Source organism: Talpa europaea, assembly GCF_964194135.1.
Source record: "Talpa europaea genome assembly, chromosome: 11".
Lineage (NCBI taxonomy): Eukaryota > Metazoa > Chordata > Mammalia > Eulipotyphla > Talpidae > Talpa > Talpa europaea.
In genome coordinates, this window is record NC_140078.1 from 91,877,668 (window position 1) to 91,905,541 (window position 27,874).

At 35.8% G+C, this 27,874-nt stretch overlaps 1 protein-coding gene across 2 annotated transcripts in view; it reads left to right on the forward strand.

Annotated features, from left to right (window-relative positions):
* The window catches only part of TBC1D5 (TBC1 domain family member 5), a gene marked incomplete at both ends in the record, with an annotated part of 237,356 nt that overhangs the window by 57,011 nt on the left and 152,471 nt on the right, over positions 1 to 27,874 (forward strand). For both annotated transcript variants that reach the window (XM_084248105.1, XM_084248106.1), the window contains 6 exons: positions 3,869 to 3,977; positions 5,393 to 5,482; positions 5,586 to 5,660; positions 6,736 to 6,803; positions 21,124 to 21,226; positions 26,412 to 26,504. In XM_084248105.1, the coding sequence (XP_084104231.1) occupies positions 3,869 to 3,977; positions 5,393 to 5,482; positions 5,586 to 5,660; positions 6,736 to 6,803; positions 21,124 to 21,226; positions 26,412 to 26,504 (538 nt within the window). The remainder of the gene's footprint in view (positions 1 to 3,868; positions 3,978 to 5,392; positions 5,483 to 5,585; positions 5,661 to 6,735; positions 6,804 to 21,123; positions 21,227 to 26,411; positions 26,505 to 27,874) is intronic.

A 27,874-nucleotide genomic window follows, 5' to 3' on the forward strand; every position in this document is an offset into this window, starting at 1 on the left:
CAGGTTCCAGTCACTTTTACACACCTAAATGTACCAGATTTTTAACCACTCACAGCAGCTGTTGAATAAACCGTCTCAATCCAACTGGTGGAAACTTACCTCTGTCTCTTGGATGTGAGTGATGTAAATCCAAGGAAGAAAATCCAAGGCCACATTTCTTTTCTTTTTTTTTTTGGTGGGACCCTCGCCAGTTGCCGTGGATCGAACTGGCGCTGCAGAGGCTGTGGGCAGCCTCGCAACCCAGCACTCAACCTCTGTGCCACCAGGGGGAGGCCATTTCTACCTCACCTTGTTGCTAAAGGCCGTTTTAGTCCTTTGATGTCTGGAGTATCATGTTTCCCTATAGTGTGCTTTTCCATGTTATTCCAGGAAGATGCTTTTCCTAATTCTCAATTTCCTTTTTTCTCCCGACAACTTCTTTTTCTGAATCTTGGTTTCATCATTCATGATTGGAATCAGCCAACAGGGTTACTTTAGGGTTAGAAGTGATTTATTCAAAATATTACATAATATAAATTGATTCCCTGAGCATTTAAATAGCATCATTGCCAGATTTTGCTATTGTAGGCACTAGATATCTCATTTAAATTTATTCATGTGTACTTGTAGCCACTTAAGGAATAACATCTCGAACTGATGAAGAGCTCTAGCAACAGAGGTGCATAATAAAGGCACCAAGCTAATCCATTGTCTTTCTCTTCTATGGAATAGGGTTTCCTAGAGATGTATACAGGTACATCTCTTTGTGTATAAGACAAAGTTTAGCAATCACTTTTCCTTTATATTTGTCAATTAAATTGACAAGTGCCACCACTGACTTCTCAATACCCTCTGTGCTTTCCCGTTTTTTCATCTGAATTCAGGAGTAAATAGTCCACCTGTCATCATAAAAAGCTCTCACTTTGGTCAGGTTCCCCTTTGAAAGGCTCAACTTTTCAACCATTTTTTCCTCTAGGTGAAATTCTGACACCTTGGCTCTTAGGTGGAACATTTCAGTGTTTGTGGTGCTACTATTTATTATTTTCTATACTGAGTTTAAATTTTACATATAAAAGTATTTCTTCCTCCTTTATACTGCCAGAGTGCTTTGCATTAACCATATTATTATTGGTTTACACATTCATCTGTCTACCCCCTTAACTATATACTTAAAAAAAAAAATCTGAGTGCTAAACGCATAGTAGGCACTAAAGTAAATGTTTATTATGTTTGCTCTATGCCAGTTTATTACTGAAACCCTATTCCATAGAAGAGAAAGACAATAGATTAGCTTGGTGCATTTAAGCCCCTCTGTTGCTAGAGCTCTTCATCAGTTCGAGATGTTATTCCTTAAGTGGAAATCTTAAGTACCCATGAATAAATTTAATTGGTTGTGAATTTCAAAGGTAATATTTCCATTTCACGTGCCTCAGTCTCCTTTTTTCTTTACCAACACTGTAATCAAGGCCCAGGTTCTTATTTAACCTAACAATTATCCTTCTTTACCTAAGTAGTATGTAACTTGACCTTGAAAGGCTGCTTCACTTGACGGGATGGCAGTGAATCGCGCCACCAGCTGTGTCGGTTTTCCCAGTGTCTTGGTACCTGTTATTAATAGGAGCTGATTTGGGAAGAGGCTTCCCTTTCTTATATGGAAAGTGCTGGAATTTGCAGGTTATGGAGCTGCTTAGTCTTTCACAAGTTATGATTCCTTTTGTATGCACAATTATTTGGACTTTTTCTCATAGATCATAGCTCTTTCAATGCCCTTAACAGTTTCTGAGGTGTGTACTTGTCTGGTGTGCCTGTGACATCATTGCTGAGCTTGTCTTTTAAATACTGCTTCAAGCTGTAAAAATATGACGTTGAAAAGAATGGCATATAGTTTAATGTACATGAAATTGTTGGCATGTGGGGAAAGTATCTAAAATATTACAGTTAATACAAATGGACTAAAGTGATAAGATTTCAGTGAATATTTCTTTGAATTTGGGTGACTAAGAATTAGTTCAGCATGAAAAGAACATCCACAGAAAATGATGTTTGTTTAAAATTATACACAAATTGAAAAATTTCAGTGTGTTGAAAATCAAGATAATTGGGCTGAAAAAATATATGGCAGGCAAAGCTGTGAAAAATTAAGCATGCTAATATAAAAGGCACATTTATTATTAATAATATTAATTTTTTTAAATATTATAACATGCTGGGCACCCTCCTGAGGCCTAATCCAGTATTTTAATAATATTTTCAGAGAGATGCTATATTTTAATTCCATTTAACAGGTGAAGAAACAGACATGCGCACACTTGCATCGCTGTGGGTAGCCAGCAGTGGACCATGCGCTGTGTCTGCTTGCATGGCTGCCTTTTTGATCCCAGGAGTGTGGCTCAGATGTCCATTCTCATAACCACTACCCTAGATTGCTTTAAGTAGGCAAAGGCCAAGAAGGAAGTTTTAAAAAGAAGAAATTTCAGTTTCACTAATAATACAAATAAAATTTCAATAAAAACAAAATAGTATTTCCTCTTAGGAGTAGAATGGTGATGAGAATAAGAAATTTTTGTGGAATGGTGGTAGGAACATATATCTATCAGGATGGGCCTGGAGATGTGTCCTCTTCAGCATGTTTAGCCACAAGTTCCTATTGGCCAGAGACTTGGCTAATTGGGAATCAATAGGGGGTGGAAGCTGTTCCCCTGTTTGGGGCACGAGGGATATGCCATTGCCTTTGGTCACTCTTCAGGAACACTCTGGAAAAGGCTCGGCTTGACCTGGAGTCAGGTTTTTGAGCTTTAGGTGTCCACTTGGCCACGTTCCTGGCTCTCTGATAGCATCGTGTACATAGGGTCTGGCCCGCGGCAACTGCGTGTGGGTATAGCAGGACAATGGAGTGTTTAGAGGCTTTCTTTTGAGGAAGTCTCTGAAGAGACTGCAGGGGTATCAGCTTTGGTAATACATTTTAAATTATAAGTACTGTGGGATGAAGTCTAAATTTCATAAAACTGTACTCAGTAGCCTTTAACTATTGGCAAATGATTTTTGACATTTAGTTTGGTAGAAGATACAGTGAATATAGGTCTATTTCCTTTATTCAAACTCAGTAAATGGTTTGGGACAATTAATTTCCAATTGTTTCCCAGTAGAGCAGATTTACTTGTATATTAATGAGGCACAGGTGTTAGGCCCCTGGTGTCTGCGTGCCTGGGAGGCATATTTCAGTTGTTTATCTGCTCAGCCATAGGTACTGCAAGGTACTCAAGCTTGCCTTTAACAGTTTTTACAGTGAGGCTTTTTAATTTTTTGATGTTTTTTTCAAATTTGCCTGCACCTGTTAAAATTTTAAAACTGATCATGTAGAAAGAAGTTGTAGAGATTTCAATAGTAAATAGCACTAAAAGTTAAAGAAAGTAGTCTTCTATTATATTTAACTGCCTGACTTGACATTAAAGAGAAATGGGTTCATTTAAACAGATAATAAATGTGCAAAGCCAATATAATCATCAGTACACTTTTTTGTTTTGTATTTATTGAAGCAGGTGTATCTGTGTCAATGACTAAAACAGTCCTTCACTCATATTAATATTCATTTTTTTCTTGTTTATTCACTGAACTGCACTACCAACATTTTAGAGGAAATGGAATAGCCTCCATAGACATTATGAATTTCAGTAGCTGGCAGAATTATAGCGATCTACATATTCATTAAATCTACAGAAGAATTCTGTCCAAAAAGACAGCCATGCATTCAGAAACAGTACACAACTAAATATATACGTTTTAAAAGTTGCATTTCTTAGACTTACTTAAAATTAATTTCCTGTAGCACTCCTCTCCAAGCAGAAGAATTTTAACAAAAGGATCCCATGCTTTGGTTTCTTGCATATAGGAAAGAATGGGAAGAACTATTTGTAAACAACAATTACTTGGCAACAATAAGGCAGAAGGGGATTAATGGGCAGCTGAGAAGCAGCAGGTTCCGCAGCATTTGCTGGAAGGTAAGAAGAAAATATTTATTTACAGTTTGTGCTTGCAGTATATCAACACATTACCTGATACCCTGGAAGATTACCCATGCAAGGATCACTGAATTTGCCAGGACACTTTACTCTCAATTTTTTGGCCATCTATGTTTATCTTTCATTGGACGTTTACTCGTAAGGTCGAAGTATCTAAGTCCTGAATAGTGTTGCTGAAGGAGTCATTTGAAAAACCGTCTTCATCTCATTTGATGGTGCAGAAATCAAGCAACATTTTTACATTCCCCAGAGGCTTTTGCAGAAATCCCTGAAGCTGGGAAGGAGCAGAGGGGGATTATCTTTCAGGTTCTTATTATATCAAGTACCATCATTTAGTCATCCTTCCTTTTTCCTTCACAAATTGCAGATGGAAAAGAGGTTTCATTTTCTTTTCCTAGAAATGAAATGAAGGATGTCAAGAAACAAATGGAAGGAAACTGGGTCAGCCGCCTTTTGAGAGGAAGGGCCTTTGGTTACCAAAACTAGGAGCAATAATCTAGTTCTCTTTTTAGTGCTTGGAAATAATGTCCTTTTTTGTTCTCTTAAAGAATTAATTCAGGTTTCGACTCATTTTTAATACTACTTCTATCAAAAGTTTTTAGGGTTTATCTGCATCAATTGAGTATAAGAAATCTGTGCAAGTAAGACAGTAAGAAACACATGATATATTAGACAGTTTCAGATTTAATAATTTAGATTTAATAATTAAAATACATTTTTCTTTTGTTAGATGCAGGCAGTAAAGACGGGAGACCTGCTGCTAGAATATTTGTACGCAAATATGTGTACCCTACCCCCCCATTCCTTGTTTAACTTTTAGTACCCTTCATTTGCTAAAAATAAGCTCAAATCCAGATTTATTTTAATGTTATATTAAACTAAATTAAATCAAATTTGTCTTTCTATGAATGCTTGTTATTTTCATAAGTTGATTACCAATTGTAAATTATATTTTCTGTTATAAAAGGAATGACTTCACTTCTTAGGCTGTGTCCTCGGATTGTTCTTCTCGGTCCTTTAACTGTTTAAGACAAATATTAACCTTGAAATTACCAATTTGACTTTTTACCTGTATGAGAATATAAAATGGGCATTGAACAAATTGAACAGTGAATTTTTCTTATTCATTTTTTAATGTAAGTCTGGCAGGAAGGTTGACTTTATAGTATAGCTTTTGGGTTCTTATTTTTGGGCCTTTGTTCAGCATCTGAATTATCAAATTATGTATTTCTCAAATATCCCCATATATAATTTATTGAGAATTGGAATGATGCTATGAATATAAAATAGCATAAATATTAATTTCTCCTTCAATTTTCAGGTGATTCTATTTGGCACAGTTTAACATTTTGTTTCTGATTTTTCACCAGTTTCCATTTTTTTTCCCTTGACAGCTATTTCTTTGTGTCCTTCCTCAAGATAAAAGTCAATGGATAAGTAGAATTAAAGAATTAAGAGCTTGGTATAGCAACATTAAAGAAATAGTAAGTTGCTCTTTAATTATGATGATTGTTTTTTTAGGAATGCTTTTAAGTCCAGTAACCGCTGATCTTAGTGTGTGTGTATTTTCTTTCTTTCTTTTACCAGCACATCACAAACCCAAGGAAGGTTGTTGGCCAGCAAGATTTGATGATCAACAATCCCCTTTCACAGGATGAAGGGGTAAAGTTCACTTTTATTCATATCTCAACATTTTTTACCCCCAAGAATGTACTTTGGACTGGTATCAATCAAAACCAACACAAGGCGGTTTCATACCAACTGTTGTTTTTTTTTTACCCCACATACTATACCACCTAACTCAAATGGAAATTCTTCCATGCTGTGAATATCCTGTGTGGTAGGAGTTTTATGATCTATCTATGTGGAATGCCCCTTTCATTCCGGGGATCTGTAGGAACTCAGAGCAATATGGAAGAGCTTATAGACACGGATGGAATTGTTTTCATTAAGGGTGCCTTAGGGAGGCAGAGGAAAGTTCCCTTTTATGCTAGAAAGAGGATTGGTTTGATAGCCTCACTTCCCTGAAAAATGTAACTATTTCTACTGTGTCTATAAAGAAGATTTTGAAAATCAGGTAAAAGATCAGGTCAAATGCCATGCATATTCCAGTGAGAACCAGGAATGATTGCTACCTTAGAACTGTAGAATAGAATCTTCTACAATTGCTGCATAATTCCGATATTCATACTACCACAATTTTTTTCCAGTTAATATATAATACTAGCATTTCTGCTTCCTGATAAATATAACTATTATAGTCTATGCTATAACAGCTTAAAATATTAAGTAATTTGTAAAACTAATTCACATTTTAAAAAATATATTAAAATCTATTTTATTAGAAACAAAGCTTTGTAGAAAAATTACATTTGGTGTGTTGGCAATTCAGGTCAGCTTCAAGTTGGGACCAGTTGGCCCTGCTCTGGTATAAGGAGGCCTTTTATTGTCATAAGTGTAGTAGCGGGTGTATGGCAAAGTATCATTCACTTTATATAGATAGCAGAAATTTTTTAAATAATTACAATAATATGTGGAAAAATTGATTTTAGAACAGGATGTCTTTTTGAAATTGAACTAGATTTAGTGAAAATTCCAACCTCAGGTTTTCTGCCATGTGAAATGACAAGCCATAGAAGAACAAATTTAATTATTTAAATCAGTTTATTACATTGAGATTTTAAAAGTCAAGCAAAGGTGTGAGAATGTTTTCAATAGTGTGTTCTCCTTATTTCAGAGTCTTTGGAACAAATTCTTCCAAGATAAAGAACTTCGATCGATGATTGAACAAGATGTCAGAAGAACGTACGTGGAACTATTTACAAGTTGCTTTCAATAGTTCAAATTGGTGTTACCACTTTATAATTTAGGAAAATACAAAAACCATAGAGGAGACTTAATTGAATATATTATTCTGTTTGTGCTAATAACAAGGTTATAACTTTGACCAGATTTTGAAAATAATGATTATTTTCTATTTTTAAAATATAGACTTCTGTGTTCCTTTTTCAAAATAATTTTATTTATAATAACATTAATAATATTAAAATAATATGTAATAAGTTTTTGAAACAATTATTTGAAGTTACATGCTTCTGATTGAGGTTATATTAGGTAGTCATAATACTGGTATTGCAAGATAAATTTATATCTTTATACTTTTGAATCCTTTCTAACCATATTACTTTTTAAATTATAAATATTATATTTACCTTCCTATTTCTCTGCAAGACATTCCAGTTTGAAAACACCCTTTTATCTCAATCTATTTAGTATTTGCACATGAAAGAGTATTTCATACTTAGCATGTAGTTTATATCCATATCTTTTATATACTGGGCCTCATCTTCCTGGACATAAGACGCACATAGAATTTGTGTCAGATGAGCCTAGTGTTAGCTTCTAGCTAAAACATACTTGTAATATTGGTCAAATTACTTTCAATGAACATCTCTCCTGCCAGTTTCCTTTTCTATAAAACAGGGCTAATAGAAACTGCCTTACAGTATTGTTGTACAATAGATTTATGAGTACATAATAGGAAGTTAGGTGTGTTTATGCTTTAAGCTATAAGCAATTATATAACTGAATTTAATCTTTGGAATCTAGAATGAACCAGATACATCAAAGGTCGGGCGTATCTCTGGTGCCTTCCTCCAAGTTCTTCACAGCTCTGCCTTTCTTCCTCTTTCTTGCTAGCTAATATCACCATGTCAAGGCTTCAAGCTCTCTGACATTTACCTTTTTTCAGGTCTTGAACTTTGAATAACTAGATGGATGGCTGTTAACATTAGACTGCCTGTCAATAAGTGAAATTTTCAGTTTAAAGTGGAAATAATTCAGAAGAATCATGTGTTTAGAAAACAACAAAACCATAGATAACTGGCAGTGGTAGCAGGTTGGCAGGTGGAAATCCAGGAACATTTTGATGAGCTTGAGTTCTCCAGTTAATCCAGGAGTAAGAAATGGTTGTAGGGAAGCTACTCCCAGAGGCCTTGGATGGTAGTTCCTGGTCCTCTCTAGTTATGTAGTTTCAGAAAATAGAATGCCACTGTATTGGTACACAGTAGGCACTCAGTAAATACTTGTTGAATAAATGAATGATTGAATTTCCTCAGCAATCACTTAAGTAATCAGTAATCAATCATAGTAAAGCAGACCTCGTAAAAGCAAAATACATGGTATATATTGCTAATCAAGTCATAAAGTATCCCCTTTAAAAAAATGTCTAGGCAGTTAGCTTAGAAAAATGGACAGCTTCAGTTTGATCTGACTGTTAAGGATTGTAATCAGTCTCCTACTGTTATCAGGCGGAAGTACAGGCACCGTGGCGCTGAGGCAGAGTCACGCTTTCAGAGGCCACTCGTGGGCCAAAATATTAAGTAAATAACAAGAGGAGAAACTCAAATAGTGAAACTGAATAGGAAGTGGCATTGGTAGTCTATTCATCATTTTGGTTGCTTAGATCAAATATTTCTGCTTTGCTATGTAGGAAAGTTTTCTTTCTGGTATCAAAAACTATGTTCTTTTAACTATTTGGTATTAAATTTTCTATGTATTTTTCTTATGCAGTGTGTGTGTATGTTAGTGTGTGTAGCATATATCACGTGGCTTTTTTTTTTCTGCTTATAATTTGTCTCCTCTGATACACTTTTATTTAGCAAACCCAAGATCAAGGAAGGCAGCTCAGAAGCCCACAGTTTAGGTGGGATTGGTTGCATGCCTTCTTCCCTAGAAGACTCTCCTGTATCTCTCTCCATGTCTAAGAATAAGTCTCTGTGCCATCTCTGTATAAATGCAAGAAACAGCTTGCAAAGTAAGACTGCCAGTCTTACTTTAAAGCTCCCAAACTGCCTAATCATAAAAGCCGAATAGCTTGAATAATTTTACTTCTTTAGGTAATACATTCTTTTTATAAGGCACTATATGATATAAAATCCATGGTTTTCAGTCCTGTCTGTGAAGCAGCTCAGACTGCGATAGGGGATGAAAGGAAGATGTACAGCTCAGTGTTACAGTATTTCTGATTCACTAGCATCTTTGATAAGAATTTTTTTAACATATATTTATTGAATGTCTTCTGTATTCTCATCCTATCCTTTGCAATGGGTGCCCAGAGTGGTGAATAAGACAGACAAGGGCCTGCCGTCACAGGATGTATATTTTAATGCTCCGTGTGGGGGTGGATTGTGAGACAATAGACATGTATAAAGAGAATAATGGTAGAGGGTGACAGTTACTCTGAAGAGAGAAAGCAGGGTCATAGGATAATTAGAGAAATGGCCAGCTGCCTCAGAACCAGTGATCAGAAAAGGCGTCCCTGAGAAGATGATATTTGACTGAGATGCAAAAGATTATGTAGAGCCAACCATGTGAGGATCTAAGGGAAGAACACTCCAAGCAGAGGAAACAGCTGGTAGAAAATTCTTCAGTACGAATGAGCTCAGTATTTAGAGGAGCAAAAGGGAGACAGGGATAGCTGGAGACAAGTGATGTCAAGTAGGGAAATCTCAGAGTAGGGCAAGTGCCAAACAGTTTTATAAGCCATAGTAAAGAGCTGGGATTTTATTCTCATTGCATTGGGAAGCCATTGAAGGATATTAAGCAGAGTATGGTATCTAAGAAGGTAACTCTGACTCCTGTGCAGTGGGGTGAAGGTGGAGGCAAGAACAGAGGCAACTAAAGCAGTTAGAAGTCCACTGCAGAAGTCCTCCGGTAACCACTAACTTCGTTTTTGCCAAGTTCAACTTCTTTATTTCTTCTGTTATTTGTGTGTAATTGGTTTTTTTTTGTTTTTGTTTTTGTTTTTTTGGTTGTTGTTGTTCGTATTTATATTCCTCAGATGAGTGAAACCATCCAGTATCTGTCTTTCACTTTTTGATGATTCACTCAACACTGTTGCCTCAAGCTCCCCTCCCTCTCTACCCCCTTCCTTTAGGTGAGAAAAGATGCAAGTGGAATTGTTGATTTTTGTTTAGTTTTTATTAGTTGTTAGGATGAAGCGGTGACTTCCCAGCTCCATGTATGCAGAAGCTGAAACCTGCAGTTTCTCCACAGTTCCCTTTTAGATCAGTGCTCTGGCTTTATTCCCTGAACAGGTTTTGTGATTTCCATTTTTCCATGGCCCGCGTTACCTGACCTCTCCTCTGCTAGAATGCTGTTTCTCCCCTCCACTTCCTGTTGGATTCCTGACAACTCATCTTTCAAGGCCTGAGTTCATCACCACCCTCTGTTCACGAAACATTTTCCAGTTTTTACAATTAGAAATAATTTGTGCCTACTCTTTGTTCTAGTAGAATTTTCTTAATAACTTTTGATAATATTATTTAATTTTGTTTGGTCTTATGTTTTTTTAGACCTCCCAATGCAAGAGTGAATAATCTTCCAATGATTAAGTAATTTATATTAATCTCATCAGGGTGCCAGACACTGGGGATGCCAAGATAATTATGACTTGGACTATTAAGAAGCCCAAAGCCCAATACAGAAAGCAACCAAAAAGTCTGTTACAATGCAGCATAACTGGTACCATAATAGATACAATAAGTACACAAGCTCTAGGGTTAGCCCAAATGTCATCTTTCACACTTTATGGTAAGCTCCTGGAGGGCATGGATCTAATCTTGTTTCTGTCTCACTGTACGGAGTCAATGTGATGTTTAATAATTAATCATTGATTGTGAATCTTATCATTAATGATCAGTGTTGTTCAATTTTAGTAATAACAAGCTCTAACATTGTCTTCAGTGGCATAAGCACACTTTTAAAAATACTGTTATCAACCTTCTAGACTGAGTTTAACAAGATAATTTCATTTCTTAAGCTGCATTGTTGCCATGATTATTGAATTTGATCTGAATGTGTCACTGTATTAAATATTATCTCCTCTTTCAACTAATTTTAATATTCTTTTACCCTGAGAACCTTTTTGCCTCAAAGGGCTTTATATTCATTTCAATTAATTGTTCCTTATCTCAGCCTAATGAGGTTGTTACTGTTCTCATTTTTATTGCTGAAAAAAACTGATAATCAAAAGGTAAATCAAGGGCCTTCCAATTTATAGCATTTCTAAGTCAGGGCTTGAAATGTCCATTTCTAGCCAATTTTGCAATGCTTTAAAAGGCTGTAACGTCAAAGGAAATTCATATTATTTTAAATGATAGGAAATATTGAGTTAGAATAAAATCTCTTCCATATTAAATGCCAAAGAAGTCTGTTCTTTTAGTCTGTCAAGGTCTATTCCGAAAGTATATTTATAGTATCTATAATATCAATGGCAAATCAACAGATTTATAAGCTATTGCCAAATAGTATCTTCTTTTTCCTGATGTGTTCTCCCTCTTTTGAATTTAATGATTAAAATTCTTGAACTTACTTTTATCATTGTAACTCAAGCTGTTAAATTTTATCTGATTGCTTATTGAGTAAGCTACTCATCACCTTCAGTTTTTTATCTTTTATGTTTCTGGCTACTATCGGGTTATTGTAGTTAGCACTTCAGAGAGCTTATTCATCATTTAATTACACTTTTTCCTATTTGAGTCTCCATGTTGTGGTTACATCTTTAAAGATGCAACCTTTTCACTTTAATGCTTCCCCTTTTTTTATAGTTTCCTATATGGGTCAAGATCTAGACATTATTTATGTGAACTTTGTCTCCTCAGTTTTTTTTATCTTGTCATCTGATGTTTTATGGGTTCACTAATAATTGCTAAAACTCCTTTTTAAGACTGTATTGTGTAGTGTCCAGTTTGGTAGCCACTAGGCACTGCAGCAATTTAAATTTAAATTAAGATTAAAAATTAAGACTTCATTCACAATAGCCACTTTGCAAGTGCTATTGACTTCTGCATGGGACAGCACAGATATAGCACATTCCCATCATTCTAAAAAGTTCTACCAGACAGAGCTCTATAAATGATTCCATTGTTACATTTTTGCATAGTATGTGATGTGAATGTCTGCATTTAATTTTGGATTCATCATGAACTTTTAGATATGGCCTATGCAAAATGTTTGCTTTAATTTCCTTTTCTCTGTCCTTAAGATACCTCTGTGAATTTTTATACATATGTGCAAATCTCATCTGAATCATTTCATAAATTTAATTGTTATCTTACACTGTGTAGTGGGCAGCATGAAATTATGCTACCTGGAAATTTTTTTCTGCACTAAAACCACAAAGGTGATTTTACAAAGATAATGTATTAACAGATATTTTTTCTTGTTTAAAGTCCATTTTTTCCATGGTCCCCATTTTATGAGAAATACTGCCAGTGCTCCGGCCCGACACTGTCAGCTTTAGAGAGTGAAGCTGTCCTAAGTGTTGGTATCTTATGCCTGGTTTCCTCCCAAGCCTACTATTTACTTAAATAAAAACCAAATTCCTCAGGGAAGGAAGATTTTTACAAGCAATTTCAGAGCAGAATTGATTTTGGTGTGTGTTAATGCAGACAATCTGCCCAGTGTTAAAATGTTAAAGGGAAAAAAAAAAACACACAAGCTGCCATATTCGTGTGATCACACCAAAATAGCAGCTTGTATTTATATTTTCAGTCTCCTCGAGGTGGACTGCAGGCACACATGAATGAGTGGATGTACTTGGTGTTGTGTTGTGATTTTATTTAATGCAGGCGAAGTACATGCTTGTGCATGCACGACCAGCCCTCACATATGCACTTGTTCACAGCCGAGAAAGTGAAAACTACAACACAAGCCGCTCTGTAAGAGTTGTCGGCAACCTGTGTGTGTGTTTCTTAAATATTAAAGAGAGGGAAAAACAGATTTTCAGGAACACAAGAAATAATTCTCTGTCAAATGGCCTGTAGTCCTTCCTCATTTGACAACATTTAAGGTAAAAACAAAATATTTGATTATTGCGGGTGCATATATATTTGGAAACATGCATTTTCCTGTACTGGTCCTGTTTTTAACGTGGATTTTCCCCATTTCTGTTTCATTTAAGCATGTAGATCCTTAACATGCATTTATTCCAGCATAGGATACTTGAAAACTTAAATTTTTTTTCACTATTTGTGTGAAAATGCAGGTGTGTTTGGTGCAGAGCATCCATTTATGTGGCTATGTTTACCTTCCTGATGCTCCTGTGCTGGGAATTGGGGGCAGAGGTACATGGAGTGATGGCACAGTCAGAGCACGTTCAGCTGCTGCCCACAGAGTTTTCACATTTGAGGTCTTTTGTTTTAAAGAAAGTCATATTTTGTAGCTCTGTTTATGATTGTGGGTTCACAATTAATTATGAGAAGTTTATGAAATAAAATCTGGTGGGTGGCAAAGTAAACCTTCCTAAGTGTTTCTAGGAGACATAACCCACCCAGGAGTATAACAGTCTTTTCAGAACTTTTAAGCAGGTTTGGAATTGGAAGTCACTTTGGTACTGGTATCATGCTTTGAATAGTTTTCAATTTTTTTCTTAATTGTTGAAAAATAGCAAAATAAATTCTTTATTTCTAATTGTGACAAAGTCTTGCACTTAAAGTACAATAGCTGCTTACCTAGATATTTTCCCCAGTTTTTTACCTTTATGATATGAGTAGAGAATTTTTTGGTTTTGTTTTGTCAAGGTAGGGAGGTGGTGAGGTGTAAGGCTTGGTGTATAACTCAAAGCATTTAGGACTAGAAACAACCTCTGATGAAAAACTCTTTAGATGATGACAAATGTCATCTCCTGAAGTGCCAAGCTTATCTGCCTTTTTCCAACCATGTATATTTTGATAACTCTCATGTCATTCTAACCTCTGTGCTTTACTTTTTCACAAGTATGGTAATTTCAAATTCCCACGTTCCATGTCTGACTCTTAGAGAACTTTCTGTAATCCTTTGGGTTGGAGTCTTTTCTTAGTCACCACAACAGATTCCTGATTTCATTTCTTTTCCTTTTCAAAATCAATGTTTACCTCCAGTTTATGGCCTAAGGAAGCAACACATGACTATTGCCTTTATTAAATGCAAAAACAAATTAACACAGCAGGCAGTCTCATCTGGCCTTTCTTATATTTTACCTAGCCCCCAGTTCTTGAGTTCATTGAATTTTAATTTTTCATTTGTTTATATGTAGGTTCATAGGTATATTTACTCATTCAGCTTAAGAACTTACTATCAGCTTGTGTTCTAGAAGTTGAGTATCTGACAAAAAGACTCTCGTGTTGTTTTATAGATTATAGATGTCTTATTATCTTTTCTTTAAAAGTACCTGTGAAATGTCTATTTGCACACCTAGATTTTCTTGAGTGTATAGTCCTTATGGTTTGTATCTTCATATTCCCCAATGACTGATGCTCATAAGAGACTTCTGTGGTACTGGTCATTATTTCAGTCATTTTATTTTGCAAACCTAGAAATTTGAAGCTGCAAAAGAAACAATGACATGAGAAAATATAACTTGTTAATGGCTGAAATTGAAATAATACTTGAAAACCCAGGTCTTCTCACTACTGTATAATATTTTATGTTAATTTTGTTTTCCGAGACTTAACAATTTCTCAGTTCAAGGAAATTTTATTGAATGTTTTCTGTATGCAAAGCAGTCTGAAGTAAACAGGAGCTAAGCACATTAGTCAGTTATCTCAAATCTTGGTTAGAAAGAGGTGGAAATTAAATAAGTAGTTATTGTTTCTGTTCAGTAGGTCATATGCTCTAGTGCAAGAATTTCTCAGTATTGGGAATATTCACATTTTGGACCAATTAATCCTTTGTCGTGAGAGACGGTCATGCCCAGTGTAGAATGTTTAGCAGCATTTTGACCTCCCAACTGCTGCAGTCTCTGTAGGCAGGCTTTAAAAATCTTTTAATTTAAATTTTATTTATTTATTTTTGCATAGAAGAACTGGGGTATAGGCCAGAGGTGCAGGGGGTGAGAGGATTCACCAGAGACAGAGTGGGGAGCAGAACAGGTGGATCTACTGAAATACACTGCTGAGGTGAGGAGCTGGGGAGACAGGAGAAGTCTGCTGCACCATGTTGGTCAGCTTCCTGGACGGGGATTGAAGTCAGGCCATAGTGGTTATAGCACTGAGACTTAATCACTAGGCCACCAGGGAGGCCCTGGCTTTAAAAATCTTTATAGGGCACTGGGACAACTTGTCTGACAGAAGTGTTCACTGAAGCACTGCTTGAGAGCTTTTTGACATCTTTACAGAGGATTTACATTCACAGTCTTGGTTTCATCTTTAGACCTTGTATCCTAGATTCGATCTTTGCCCAGAAGGAGTGTCATCATTTGCTAACGGAGAATTAGAAAACTGTTTATTTTCAAACCCAGTAAGTCCTAACACCTTTATGTTAGTATTTCTTCCTTTTGCTTTTTTCTCTTATTCTACTATAAATACTGAGCCATACCAACAAACGCCTTCAACACTGCCTGGATAGCTAGATCACCCAATTTATTGGATACATTTCTATTTTCCATATAACTCAAGGCTGCCATTACATAACATGTATCCCCTTTTCTCCATTCTCATAATATTTTCCTAACGTTCTTTTAACGTTGCCCACACTGGCAACCTGCTCATGGGCTGTCTGTCTTCGCTAACCGCCTCTTCCGTGCTCTTAGTTTTTCACTGATTCTCTAGGCAAAGTCTTTCTGATTTCTTTCGTCCCAGAGACACTTTTACCACATATTTTAGGAATTTTTTGACAACACCCCTAGTTTCATGTATTAAAATTGCCTATTAGTAATAGATCCACCCAAAATTAGTGACTTGGAACAATAATCATTTATAATTTCATAGTTGGGCATATCAAGACTTAGGGAGGAGCGTAGCTGGGAGGCTGTGACTTGAGAGTCTCTCAGGAGATGGCAGTCAGGTAGCAAGTGGCTCTTCAGTCTTCCAAAGGCTTGACTAGGACTGGCGAGTTCGTGTTGGTTCCTCTCCATGGGGGTCTTTCCTTGCGACTGCTTGTGTTCATTCTCCAGAGAATACTTCCCTCTTTGCAAACAATCCAAGAACGTAAAGAGGTGTGTTTTAAAATTTGCAGATATATTTTAAAACCACTATGCGCCACATATAGCTTCCCAGGTCTTCCACATTACTTTTTCCATCTGTTCAGCTCAGAAGGGAAATGTGTTTGGGGCCTTATGAGGAGAGGAATATTGGGTTTTGTGGTGACATATCACTTTCACTCTCTTTCCATTGGCTCGCTCTCTGTCGCATGGCCACAGCTAAGCAGATTTACAACAAAGGAAGAATGATAAACTCGTCAACGAAAACAAGGAGCGCAAGAAGAAAAATAGTGTGTCTACTTACATGCTTTATCAATTATTTTTCAGTGTGTGTTTTTTTGCTTGACTTTTCAGCTTGTCTTTAATAAAACAACAACTGGCATTTGGTATTAAAGTGATTTTGGTGTTTGATAGTGTGTCAGAGAGTGTCCATAGGCTCATTTTAAATTTTGGATAAAAGCTTGTGAGATTCTGTTTTCAAAGTATGGGCATGACATCAGTTTTTGTTCTCTCTGTCCTATTCATGATTATAACTTTCACCACAGTCTTTTTTTTTTCCCTTGGGGCATCTTATTGAATACTGGCATCTTCAGTAATTCATCTGGGCCCAATGCTTTGTCTGTTTTAATACTTCTAATTACCTAATTATGTACAATAATGCAGTGGCGAAGTCCTTTATCATTTTACTCTTTTCTTAACCCTTTTCTTGCTTAGGAAATATTCTTTTTGTCACTGTATTGTCTAAGGAATTCTTCATGACAGACAGCCCAGATATTTGCCTGGCTTTCTTTATTGCCTGTCTGTGTTGTGAATGACCATTGCCCTGGGAATGTTTCCCAGTTAATTCCCAGCAGTCACCTGAGTGCCTGGTTATTGGGACTCTGAAGTTGGTATTTAGTTGACCTCCACCCCTCTTCACTTCCTAATTTATTCCTACATGACTGCAATCACAAGAGAAGATATCCAGAAGGCAAAGAGAATAGTCCGGTTGTGGTGAATGACCTTTGTGACAGAATCAGTGGCATTGTTTCATCCATGATATTAGAACAAGTATCCATGACAAATGTAACAGAAATCAAGATTTTTCAAAATTTTGTTGATCTGTACTTCAAGATAACTAAAAATTGATTTCAGGTAATAAAAGAAGAGAAAATGATAGAATTATAATTATACTATTTTATAAACTCTAATAAATTAAGTCTGGCTGATGGCCATCAATGGTTGCTAGTATCACAAGAGAAATTAGCTAACAATACATGTATCTTAATGGAAGTACATGACACCATCTATCGCATTTGTAAACCATTGTGAAGCTTAAAGTGCAACCATATTTATTTCGTTTAATCAGTCTACAACTTTGGCAAGATTGAGCAGGTTAGTTTGTCTGAGTCCTCCAATTTTTTATCAGTGTTAAAGTGTTAGTCAGTAAGTACCAAAGCCATTTTACCACCTGTGAAGAATTTTGTGAAAAGTTGAACCTGAATCCAAGGAAGTCCTTGGACTTGGCTACAAGCCCATAGGAAATACAGGGAAAGAGGGATGTGTTAAATAACAAAATGGAGAAATACGGAGTAAAATTTAGAATGTGGGATGTTTCTAGAGAATAAACACCTTGTTTCTTTAACAAATACTTTGCAAAAAAAAGATTTTAACAATGTGTGGGCATTTCTTGATGTTGATTTGCAGAAACTGAAATTTTTAAAAGAAATTTAAACATTAATAAGATGGTTAACTAAATGAAGGAATCATTAATGATGTTATAATGGTGTTATGGTTATATATTTAAAGAGCCTTCTTAGAGATAGACAAGCAATTTTTAAAGATGTAGTGATGTTTCAGATTTCCTTCAAAATGTGACATTGAGGGATAAATATATATATAACATGCAAAACAAAACTCCCACACCAAACACTTGGTATTATTTTTCAATATGTAAAATTTATATAAATCTAACTTCCTGAGAGAAAAACTGTTGTATTTCAAATATTGATTAATTAAGTTAAAAGCGAAATATCACTTTTCTCCTATCAAGTAAAAACCTTAGGCTGTATTAGTCTAAATTTCATCACAGAAATTTTAATATTACTTTCTCCTTGCTTTTTTATCTCTATCAGAGTTTCACTCTTCACTCTTAATCTGTTTACCATCTCCATTTTATTCTCTCACCAAATGTAGAAATTACAACTCTTAGACTTTTATTTTCTGACAGTAACAACATTTGACTTCAGTCCTTATTTAGTGTAATTTTTCCCTTTTACTTTCCTATCAGTTATTTTGGCTTGAATGAATCATGAAGTTGAAGTTTTAATTCTTACTTTTTCCCTCGTGTTTATTGAAGGTACCACCAGTTCTCTGTAGAGTCAGTATTGACTTTTCAAATCCTAACAATTGTTGAACCAGCTTAAATTTGTATTCTATGTCAAAAGTGGATTTACCATTGTTGTTCAGAGTAATCTCTCATCATCTTCAAAAATTGGCACTTTAGCTTTGTAGAGAATCATAGATGGTGTGATATGCCATGTCTGAGTAATACTTATTTTCAGTTGATTATTATAACATGTTATTAAGATTATCTGTACCTTAATTCCAGTCAGTCTCTAGTTTTGTTACAAAATGGATGTTGTTTCAAGTACTTTCTCCCATATTGATTCAGATTGCAGTGGCTACACCAAATTTGATTATTATGTGTGCCTCAAAGATTTCCAAAGGGTTGTTAAGGAGGGGGCACAGAGTTATTCAACCATATGATCTGACTCATGAGGCACCAACCCTATTTAAAAATAGGGCTAGGGCCTCCCTAGTGGCACTAGGGTTGAGACACAGCACTATGAAGCTGTCTGAAGCTACTGCTCAGTCTGCTTGTTCTGTTCCCTACTCTGTCTCTGGTGAATCCTCTCACGCCCTCTCACCTCTGGCCTGTACCCCAGTTCTTGTATGCATAAGTAAATCTTTAAAAAATATAAAAATAAAAACAGGGCTAGACTTGTTATCCATTGAGGAGGTTGGGGAAACAGCTTCACCTCTCAAAAGGATTTTTCTGTTTGTGCCTTAAAGGCAGTGTTTTCCAAGAATTTTCTCTTGTACCATCTATTAACTGCTTACCTGTCTTTCATCCTGATTATTTTAATCGGGATATTTGACTTTGTGAGGGCTTTAACAACTTCCTTTTGTCCTACATAAATCATTTTAAAGTTTCTTTGTTTTTCTTTCCTACATCAATGCGTTTTCCATCTTTCTCTCTTGACTTCTGCTGTATATTATCCTTGTTCCAAATTCATTTTCAGGTTTATTTTTCTCTTTGCTAGGAGATAAGATCACTAGTTGAATGAACTCCCATTCCTGAGTAGGAACTGTCTAAAGAGTCATCCCATTCAGATTTATGCAGAGATGTCAGATCAATTTGCTCAGATGCATGAGCTGTATTTTACCAGTTCCTAAGAGACTGCCCTACTGCTACTGGAAAGGCTGAATATCTGTGTGTGGGGACAATTGCACAGCAAAGAAAATTTCAAGTGAAAGTAAATGGAGATGTAGATTAAATATATGCTAATGTATTTTAAGATTTAGGACCAGAAAGGAGATGTTTCGCAAACTGCATAGTTCACCCAAGATCCCAGTCTGGAATGGAGGGAAAGTTATAACTCTCAGAGGAAGCCAGGATAGGAATAGGAACAGGATGAAAACAGCTGACATCTATAGAAGGAATAGACCCTAAACCACTATAATATGAAGTAAAACAACCATTTCTGCTCTTTAAAAGATTCATTAAGGAGTATTTTTGTGTTTCCATAATGTCCAGTGCCTCCATGTTTTAGCTACTCTTCCTCTTCAATCTCACGTATCCTCTTATTTTCTAGTTTTAAAGTCACCTCATTTGCATCTTCATCACCTAAAGTATCAATACTCAAAAACTAATAATGACCTCTATTCCTGAACATCTACTACTTGCCAGGCACTGTTCTTGGTGGTTTCACATTATCTCATCTTGAGCACAAGATCAGTATTATTATCCCTACTTAATAGATGAGGCACTTAAGCAACCATTTACTCAAGGTTACATAGCTAGCAATTATGCAACATGAACTTGAACACAGGCTTTTCTTTCCAGATTTGTGATTTTTCCATTTCACTTCATTATAATGCCCTCTTATCTCCTTCCTGTAATCTCTCTTCTTTCAGGCTATTCACATTTAGAGTTACTCAAATACTATTTTCTTTGTTACTTCCCTCTTAAAAATGTAGTTACTGCGTTACTGTTCCTCAGTTGTAAATTCAGCTCTTTCCAGCTTTATCCCATCCTTTTTTCTGTTCATTCCCAAATGGCAGTATTATAGAATTACTTTACTTTTTGACAGCTAATCAATATACTATGCTGTACATTTAGGATACTCATTATCTTCTATGCCTGTGTATCTTTCCATTGGTGTTCTATGTTCTTCCTCTCTTATTTGTGATTAAACCCATTTGACTGCTGACTTCTAGTAGACTTTCTTTCATTCCATATGTATTCATTGTATATTATATTTGTGTTTCATCTTTGGGTCCTTGCAGTTCTATATATCTGCATGATAAACACCTATGTAAGCACCTTTCAAGTGGATACCATGCCCTTTTCCTCTATCATTACTACTTCAAGGCACCTGGTAGAATTCTGATCCAGAGAGAATTTAAGTAATACTAACTTGTTCTACTTGAAGCCTTCATTTTAACCAGATAAAGTTGAAAGGATGGTCATAAAATTTAAATCCTGATATTTACATTAAAAAAAAGATAATAGTAATTTTCAAAAAGTTGTTACTTACAAAATTACATTCTAGTTCTAAAAACCGAACAGGATAAAGCAAAGCAGCCCCCCCCCAACCAAGTATGTAGACTATAATTCATTTTGCATCAAAACTGTTGTATTCACTGTGTGATGACTTTATGTGAGGACACTTGAAATATTTAATATGTTGAAGGGCATCATTTCTCTCTGTGATATAGTTTCCCTTTTCTTGCCCATTTTTCCAAAAATATACCAACCTCATCAATGGCATAAGTTGCATGGCAGATATAGATTTGCCCTAAAACTCACAGTAGCCTTTGGCATCTCTCAAGAGATGAGAGTTGGAGGGTAATACTTAGAATTGTGTTAGTTTCAATCCTGTGTTTTCTTTTTTTCAGGTTTCCTGAAATGCAGTTTTTCCAACAAGAAAATGTGAGAAAAATTCTTACAGATGTTCTTTTCTGTTATGCTAGAGAAAACGAGCAGTTGCTTTATAAACAGGTAATGAAAATATCGTACAGGTGGCATCCATTGACTCAAAATTTTCTATACAGCTTGACAAATGATAGAGCAATAATGTAGCCTTTATTGTATCCAAAGTTGTATCATAATAGTAAAGCAATCAAAGAGCTGCTTGTCAGCTGCATGGTGAGAAAAGTAAGCTCATTGAAGCACATATGCTTCTTCCTTATTATAAGACATTCCACCAAATTGTCTTCTAGAAGGCTTTCAATCTTTTCTTTCAACTTTGGGAGTTTGTTTATAAACAGCATCTTTGAAGCCAATCTAGTAATAAAACTTTTCAGGTTGTATGTATAAATATTGTTTCCAGGCACAACATTTATAAATATGTGACATGCCATGGAGAAAATCATCCAGTACCCCTTTATTCTTTAAAATTTACTAGTGACATAACTTTTGAATTTCCATTAAATTTTTTGTGATTTATATCTAGTTTCTCTTGATCCTGTTATTTGATTCATCCTATTACTAAAGCAAAGAAGACTGTTGAAATGTAACTTATTTATTAATATGTACAGAAGCATCACAATTTCTACTTAGGCTCTTTGTGTTTCGATGAAAGTACACACAGTTGCATAGTTTTCTGTATTTTCTCCAAATGTATATTAAGTGGGAAATCAAACTAAATTAGTAAATTTCCTGTCAAAACTTATGACATATATCCATTAGATGACCACCTAATTGATTATAACAGCAAATTATCTTTATAGGAGAGTTTATCTGATTTGAAATAAACTTGATCAGTTTAAAGATAATAAACTAGGGCCTCCCCTGTGGCGCAGCGGTTGAGCGCTGAGTTGCGAAACTGCCTGCAGCCTCTGCAGCGTCGGGTCAATCCCCGGCTACCAGGCGAGGGTCCCACATGGCGCGCAGACCTCTCCTGCCGCCTGCTGCTCCCCTCAGCAGTGTATTTCGTCAGTCTGCCTGTTCTGTTCCCCGCTCTGGCTCTGGTGAATTCTCTTACCCTCCCGTGCTTCTGACTGTACCCAGTGCTTGTATAAATAAATAAAAAAATAAATCTAAAAAAAATAAAATAAAATAAAGATAATAAACTAAGTTCTTAGTTTCACTGTCTATAAGATGAGGTTGGTCATCCGTAAGATGTTTGTAGTTGTGGTTATTATCATCATTGCCACAGAACTTATTAGAAGGAGAGAATGGTAAAGGGACATATGAGAACTTCCATCAAGGTGTTGTGGTCAAACCAATGTGATGGTAATAAAGGAATCAGCCAGGAGATTGGTAGAACAATCTAAGAACAGGGCCAAGTATATATAAAAACTAAAATTATATGAAAATACTAGGAAAAAAGGTAAGACTCTTTTTCAATAATCTCAGGATAGGAAAACCCTTTCCAAGAAAGTATCCAGAGGTCAGATTAAAAGTCCAAACACCAAAACACAAACTAACCAACCAAAAAGGGGAATGGAAGAAATAAAGCTCTGTTAGCATGGAATCTGGGGGAAGCAAATAACAAAAAAATTCTCTCAAAATGTTTAAACTCTGAAGGATTTTATTAACACATTTTTCAAGAAGTCTTGGGGCAAAATGGTGCCACAGTATTAATTACTCCAGCAGCTCAGTCTTCAGCAATGACCCAGGTTGATTTCTATTTTTCTCTTCTGCATGTATTGACTTTTGCTATCAAGCCTGTCTTCTCATTGTCCCAAGTATTTGAAAATATCTCACTGGGCCTCCCTGGTGGTGCAAGGGTTAAGTTAAGCACTGCACTATGAAGCAATCCGCAGCCTCTGCAGGGAGTGTTTGACCCCCAGACGGGAAGCTACCCACATGGTGCAGCAGACCTCTCCTGCCTCACCTGCTGCTCCCCTCAGCAGTGTATTTCGGTCCGTCTGCCTGTTCTGCTCCCCACTCTGTCTCTGGTGAATCCTCTCACACTCACGCACATCTGGCCTGTACCCCAGTTCTTGTATGTGTAAATAAATAAATCTTTCAAAATAATGAAAATATCTCACAGTGAAAGATTTAATGATAGCTAATTAAGTCAGAATAAAATTATCCTTTTTTTTTTGTATTCTTTAGAGAAAGTAAATACTAGATTAAGGACCTCTGCTGTATTAATGGAAACAAGTTCCACAGATAAGGAACCAAAACAATTTGCAATCTACAAATCACAGCAGAACATTCCTTGCCTACCTACGCAGTATAGCTCGCATGGCAACACAGGCCTGGGAATGCCTAGGCCACTGTTGACCTGATTACGTGACTATCTCCTTGGCGGTCTCGGGATCGCTCTGCCTGAGACATCATACTTTGCAGACGCAAATGTCTCTTGACACATGGTCGCTATGTACCCTTCCCTCTCCCTTGTAAAACTTTGCCCCCTATTCCTCTCCTACCCTCCGGACCCTATTCCTCATACCATTGTTGCACGATCAGCTTTTCTAGCCTGTATGTTTCAATAAATGGCACAAGAACTTCTGCTCAAGTAGCAGAGTCTTGCCTTGCAAACCTGTTCCAAGGCTGTTGTGGCCCTCATCCCATTCTCACTGCCAAGTGGCAACAAAGTTCCTGTTGCAACATCTTTCAAGACAGGAAATACTGGATTAAAGACATACTGTATTAATGGAAACAAGTTCCACAGACAAGGAACCAAAACAATAACCATATATACCTTCATTTGTGCTGTTTGGCCCCTGTACTTGTAAGGAAGACTAGGCCTGAGTAGGGAAGAGCAGATTCTTGATAATTTAGACAGAGCCTGTCAATTACTGAATAAAAAGTATTACTAACTTACTCCTGGGTATCACTTACTAAGACTTAATTACTCCCTGTACATGTTTAAAAATCCTATAGATTCTTTATATAGAAGTAATACCTTGCTGTAGAATGACTGAATATTTAGCCAGATCAAATTTAAGAAAAAACCTTGAGTTTCATCACAAGCTGTTAAAGCTATTATTTTGTGCTAGGTGACACCCCGTTTAACATCGACCATATTGTTAATAGTTATGGGATTTTATTGAATTAATGAGACTGTTATCATGTAGTAGAATGTCTTGCTGAGTTAATTGAAACTGCAGAGATTATATAAATGGTATTAATGAACTTTGACTGCCTGATGTCTCAGCTTTAATAAAGACTGCTTGGTGGGCTAAATGAGCACAGGCAGATAAAAGAACAGGTTCAATTTCGTGAGCCTACAGGCTGTTGATGAAGAAAACTTTGTTACCTTTATTTTCAACTGGCATGAGTTTGGAGCAGAGTGACTACTAAACAGTACGGCAGGGATAAAGGCTTTAAGCAAATGGAGGTGCTGGCACTTGTAAATGGGAGCAAAACACACATTTTAGGGATATTACATTATGTTTTAATAATGCTGTGTCAAATTTACAGCAGGCTGAATTTATGATGATTCTTTCTAGATAGTCCTCATTTCCTTTAATGATGTCTACATATTTGCCACTTATAACTATTAATTGGTTTTCCTAAGCTAGAATTGAAAGTAAAACAATAGTCTCTTACAAACCTGCTTGAGAAAATATTTATTGATAGTTTAGTTGCAAATAAACATTGAATTAGTGAAAGATTTTCTTGGTATCTGGAGAACTCTTAATTTCCAAACCAACACATTTATTGATGTGAAATTTGAAATACAAATTAGTGTTATCTATTTCATATTATAGTTCAGCTTTTACCCATGCATTTCTGTATGTCTCAGGAAGATTATTTCACTCAATAAATATCTGTACCACATTGCCTCCACCGCCTGAGCTCCAGTACCATTTACTGCTAAATGGTACAAGACCCCCTCTACCTCTTCCAGCCCACTTCTTCCCTGCTAGTAATGGCCACCTCCCAGTGATTGAAAGCACGCTTGGCAACATTTAATTCCATTCTTTCTGGCTCTTTTCCATGATTTTCTACAGGATATCCTTTTCAAGGTTTAGATAGTAAGCAGATATTTACCTAAAAAAGATCACGGTGATATGTGAAAGTTTGTCCTACATCTTTAATTTTTATTGGATCATATATTCCTTTGTAAAAATGTCATTAATTTCTTTGGATTCTAGGCTAGTTATAACTTACAAAGTGTATTGTCATGTTACTCTATGACATCATCTGGCATCCTAAGAATGCCACGTAATACTGGATGCACAGGGCTACGTATCTGTCCTGGAACAGGAAGTCTTCTCTCATTCCACCAGCAAAAATTCTCTTTGCTTTCCTATTTTTTTTTATTTCTGTAAAGATACTATTTTGTCTTGTCTTTTTATGAAAGATCACCTGAAATTATTAAGTAAAATGAAAATGGTAATTTACTCAGTTGAAGAAGCAGAAGTGTATAATCTATTTTTAACTTGCTCAAATATGTTTTTTGATGCTTAAGAGGTAAAGAATCTCTAACAAGGCAAGGCTCTGACATGGAATGCCTTATTTCCCCCACCATAATAAATAATGGATTTTATAATAACCTTTAAAGACAGCTTAGTGATTGATTTTGTACCTTTTTGCTTCTGTGCCTAAATCTGTAATCCAGTAGGTGAACACCAGTAGTGGTGGGGGGGAGGGGAAGAGGAGCGGTCTCATATTGGTGAAATAACATAAAAGTAACCATTTTTTAGTGTGGTAGTCCTCTGATTAAATATGATAAAAATCATAGTCTAAAATCTTTGTTTTCTGTCATACCTGATAAAGGTTTCTTTTATTATCCAACATTTTCAGCTAGCTTACTTCAGCTCTTCCTAAATCTACAGACATCCTAATTTTGAGCCATTATATAATGAAAACATTGGATGTAATTTCCTTAGGTCTACAGTTCTTAGTTGCCCTTCTTACTGCAGATTTTTGCACTGTAGCTCATGATTATAATTTGCATAAATGAAATTCATATTTATGAGTGCAGAACTTGAAGCAACTGACAGGTGCAAGGTTGTCTACCATGCCAATTTATTGTTTGTTGTGTCATTTAAGAGAGAACTGCTCTCCATGTTTTAAGGAAGAGTATGTGCTATGGTTGAACTGGAATTAAGTTTTAAAAGCACATAAAATCTCTTTTTGTAGCTTTTGATTTTTTTGGGCTTTTCTGTATACTATGGAAATATCGATAGCAGGAGTCAGTAGAAGGATTTAACTGAACTTACACTGTCTACCAGCAGTCTCTCAACATCCACTCTTTCCATTTCTCTCCCTTATGTTTCAGGGCATGCATGAGCTCTTGGCACCTCTCATCTTCATCCTCCACTGTGACCACCAGGCTTTTCTTCATGCCAGTGAGTCTGCACAACCCAGGCAAGTTTTATATGAGCACCAACTATTTTTTCAGCCCTGCTGTACTCTTTTTTACCTCAAAATCTTTTAAATCTAAGGTTCTGTTATAAATTGTAAACATTTTTTGTTTACATTTGTAATCATAAGTTGTTTTTTATGGCTGATTGTTAATTCCACTTAAGAGTTCTAATCCCAGTTCAACTGTGGGGCAAAATTTTGGAACATAAATATCTTTGCAAATCTGTACCATATATCTAAATGAAGGTATATAAAGAAGGATCAAGAAGGGGAAGCTTTTGTTGTAATGGCAAAGAGCTAGTGATTGATAATATCCATAGATACTATCCTCTAATGACTCCATTCCTTGCCTCTAAGCCATGTGAGAACCTCATCTGTGATATACATTGTCCTCAACAGGTTTGACTCAGTTCCTTTAACAAATTAGATTTCAATACCACGAAGAACTCCAATCTACAAATAAATAAGACTTCTTCATGTTTTTCAAATACCTTAATGTGTTCTTTCTACTAGCAAAATAACTTTAGTAATTGTGTATTCAATTTAGGCTGGCTGTTAGAATTTATTCTGTTAAGATAGCCCTAGACAGCTGAGGAGTCTTTTGGGGATGGAGAGCTGCAGGATTATCACACTTTGTCAGGAGTACTTCACAGACTACTAGTGCATCTTCATGCAAAAAATAAAAAAACTAATGTGACATTTCATGTGTTTTTATAGACATTATTGGTCAAACCTGGCCATCCATTTTGCTGAATATATAATTAAAGTTTCTGTTAAATTAACTTTCGTTTGCTATGTTACAGCTTAGAATGTTCCAGTTATTTTGTTTTTAAAATTTTGAGTTCATTTGATCTAACTATAGTAACCATATCTTAATTGCCTTTACTTCAGCTATTCTAAAGTATGGTAAGGAATGAGTTACTATTGGGATCCTGTTTTTAATTCAGTTTCATCCTTTAGAAATGTGTGTACAGTATACTTCAAATGAGTTGGAATTGTCACTTTGGCTATTTCAGTCCTTTAAAAGGAAAAGTAATGGTAACATACTAAAATAGATTTGTGAGAGCCACTCTCTCTGATCAGTTGATGTTACAATGTTATTTGTAAAAAAGCCATTTAAAGAAAATAATGTTTTGATATTGTGTATTTGACCAGTAACTTTATTTGTTGCTTTCTTTTTGACAAGTGATACTTTGTGGACTAATGAATTCTAGATCAGGCACAAAGAATATATTGTCACATTCTGCATTTGATTTTTGGAATAATTAGGTAGTTACCTTACTGTGGTATAGACAAGGCAGCTAATTTGTTTTTAATTCGTAGAGAAAGAAGAGATTGAAAAAAAGGATTTCATTTGTTAAGAGTTGCCCTTTTTAT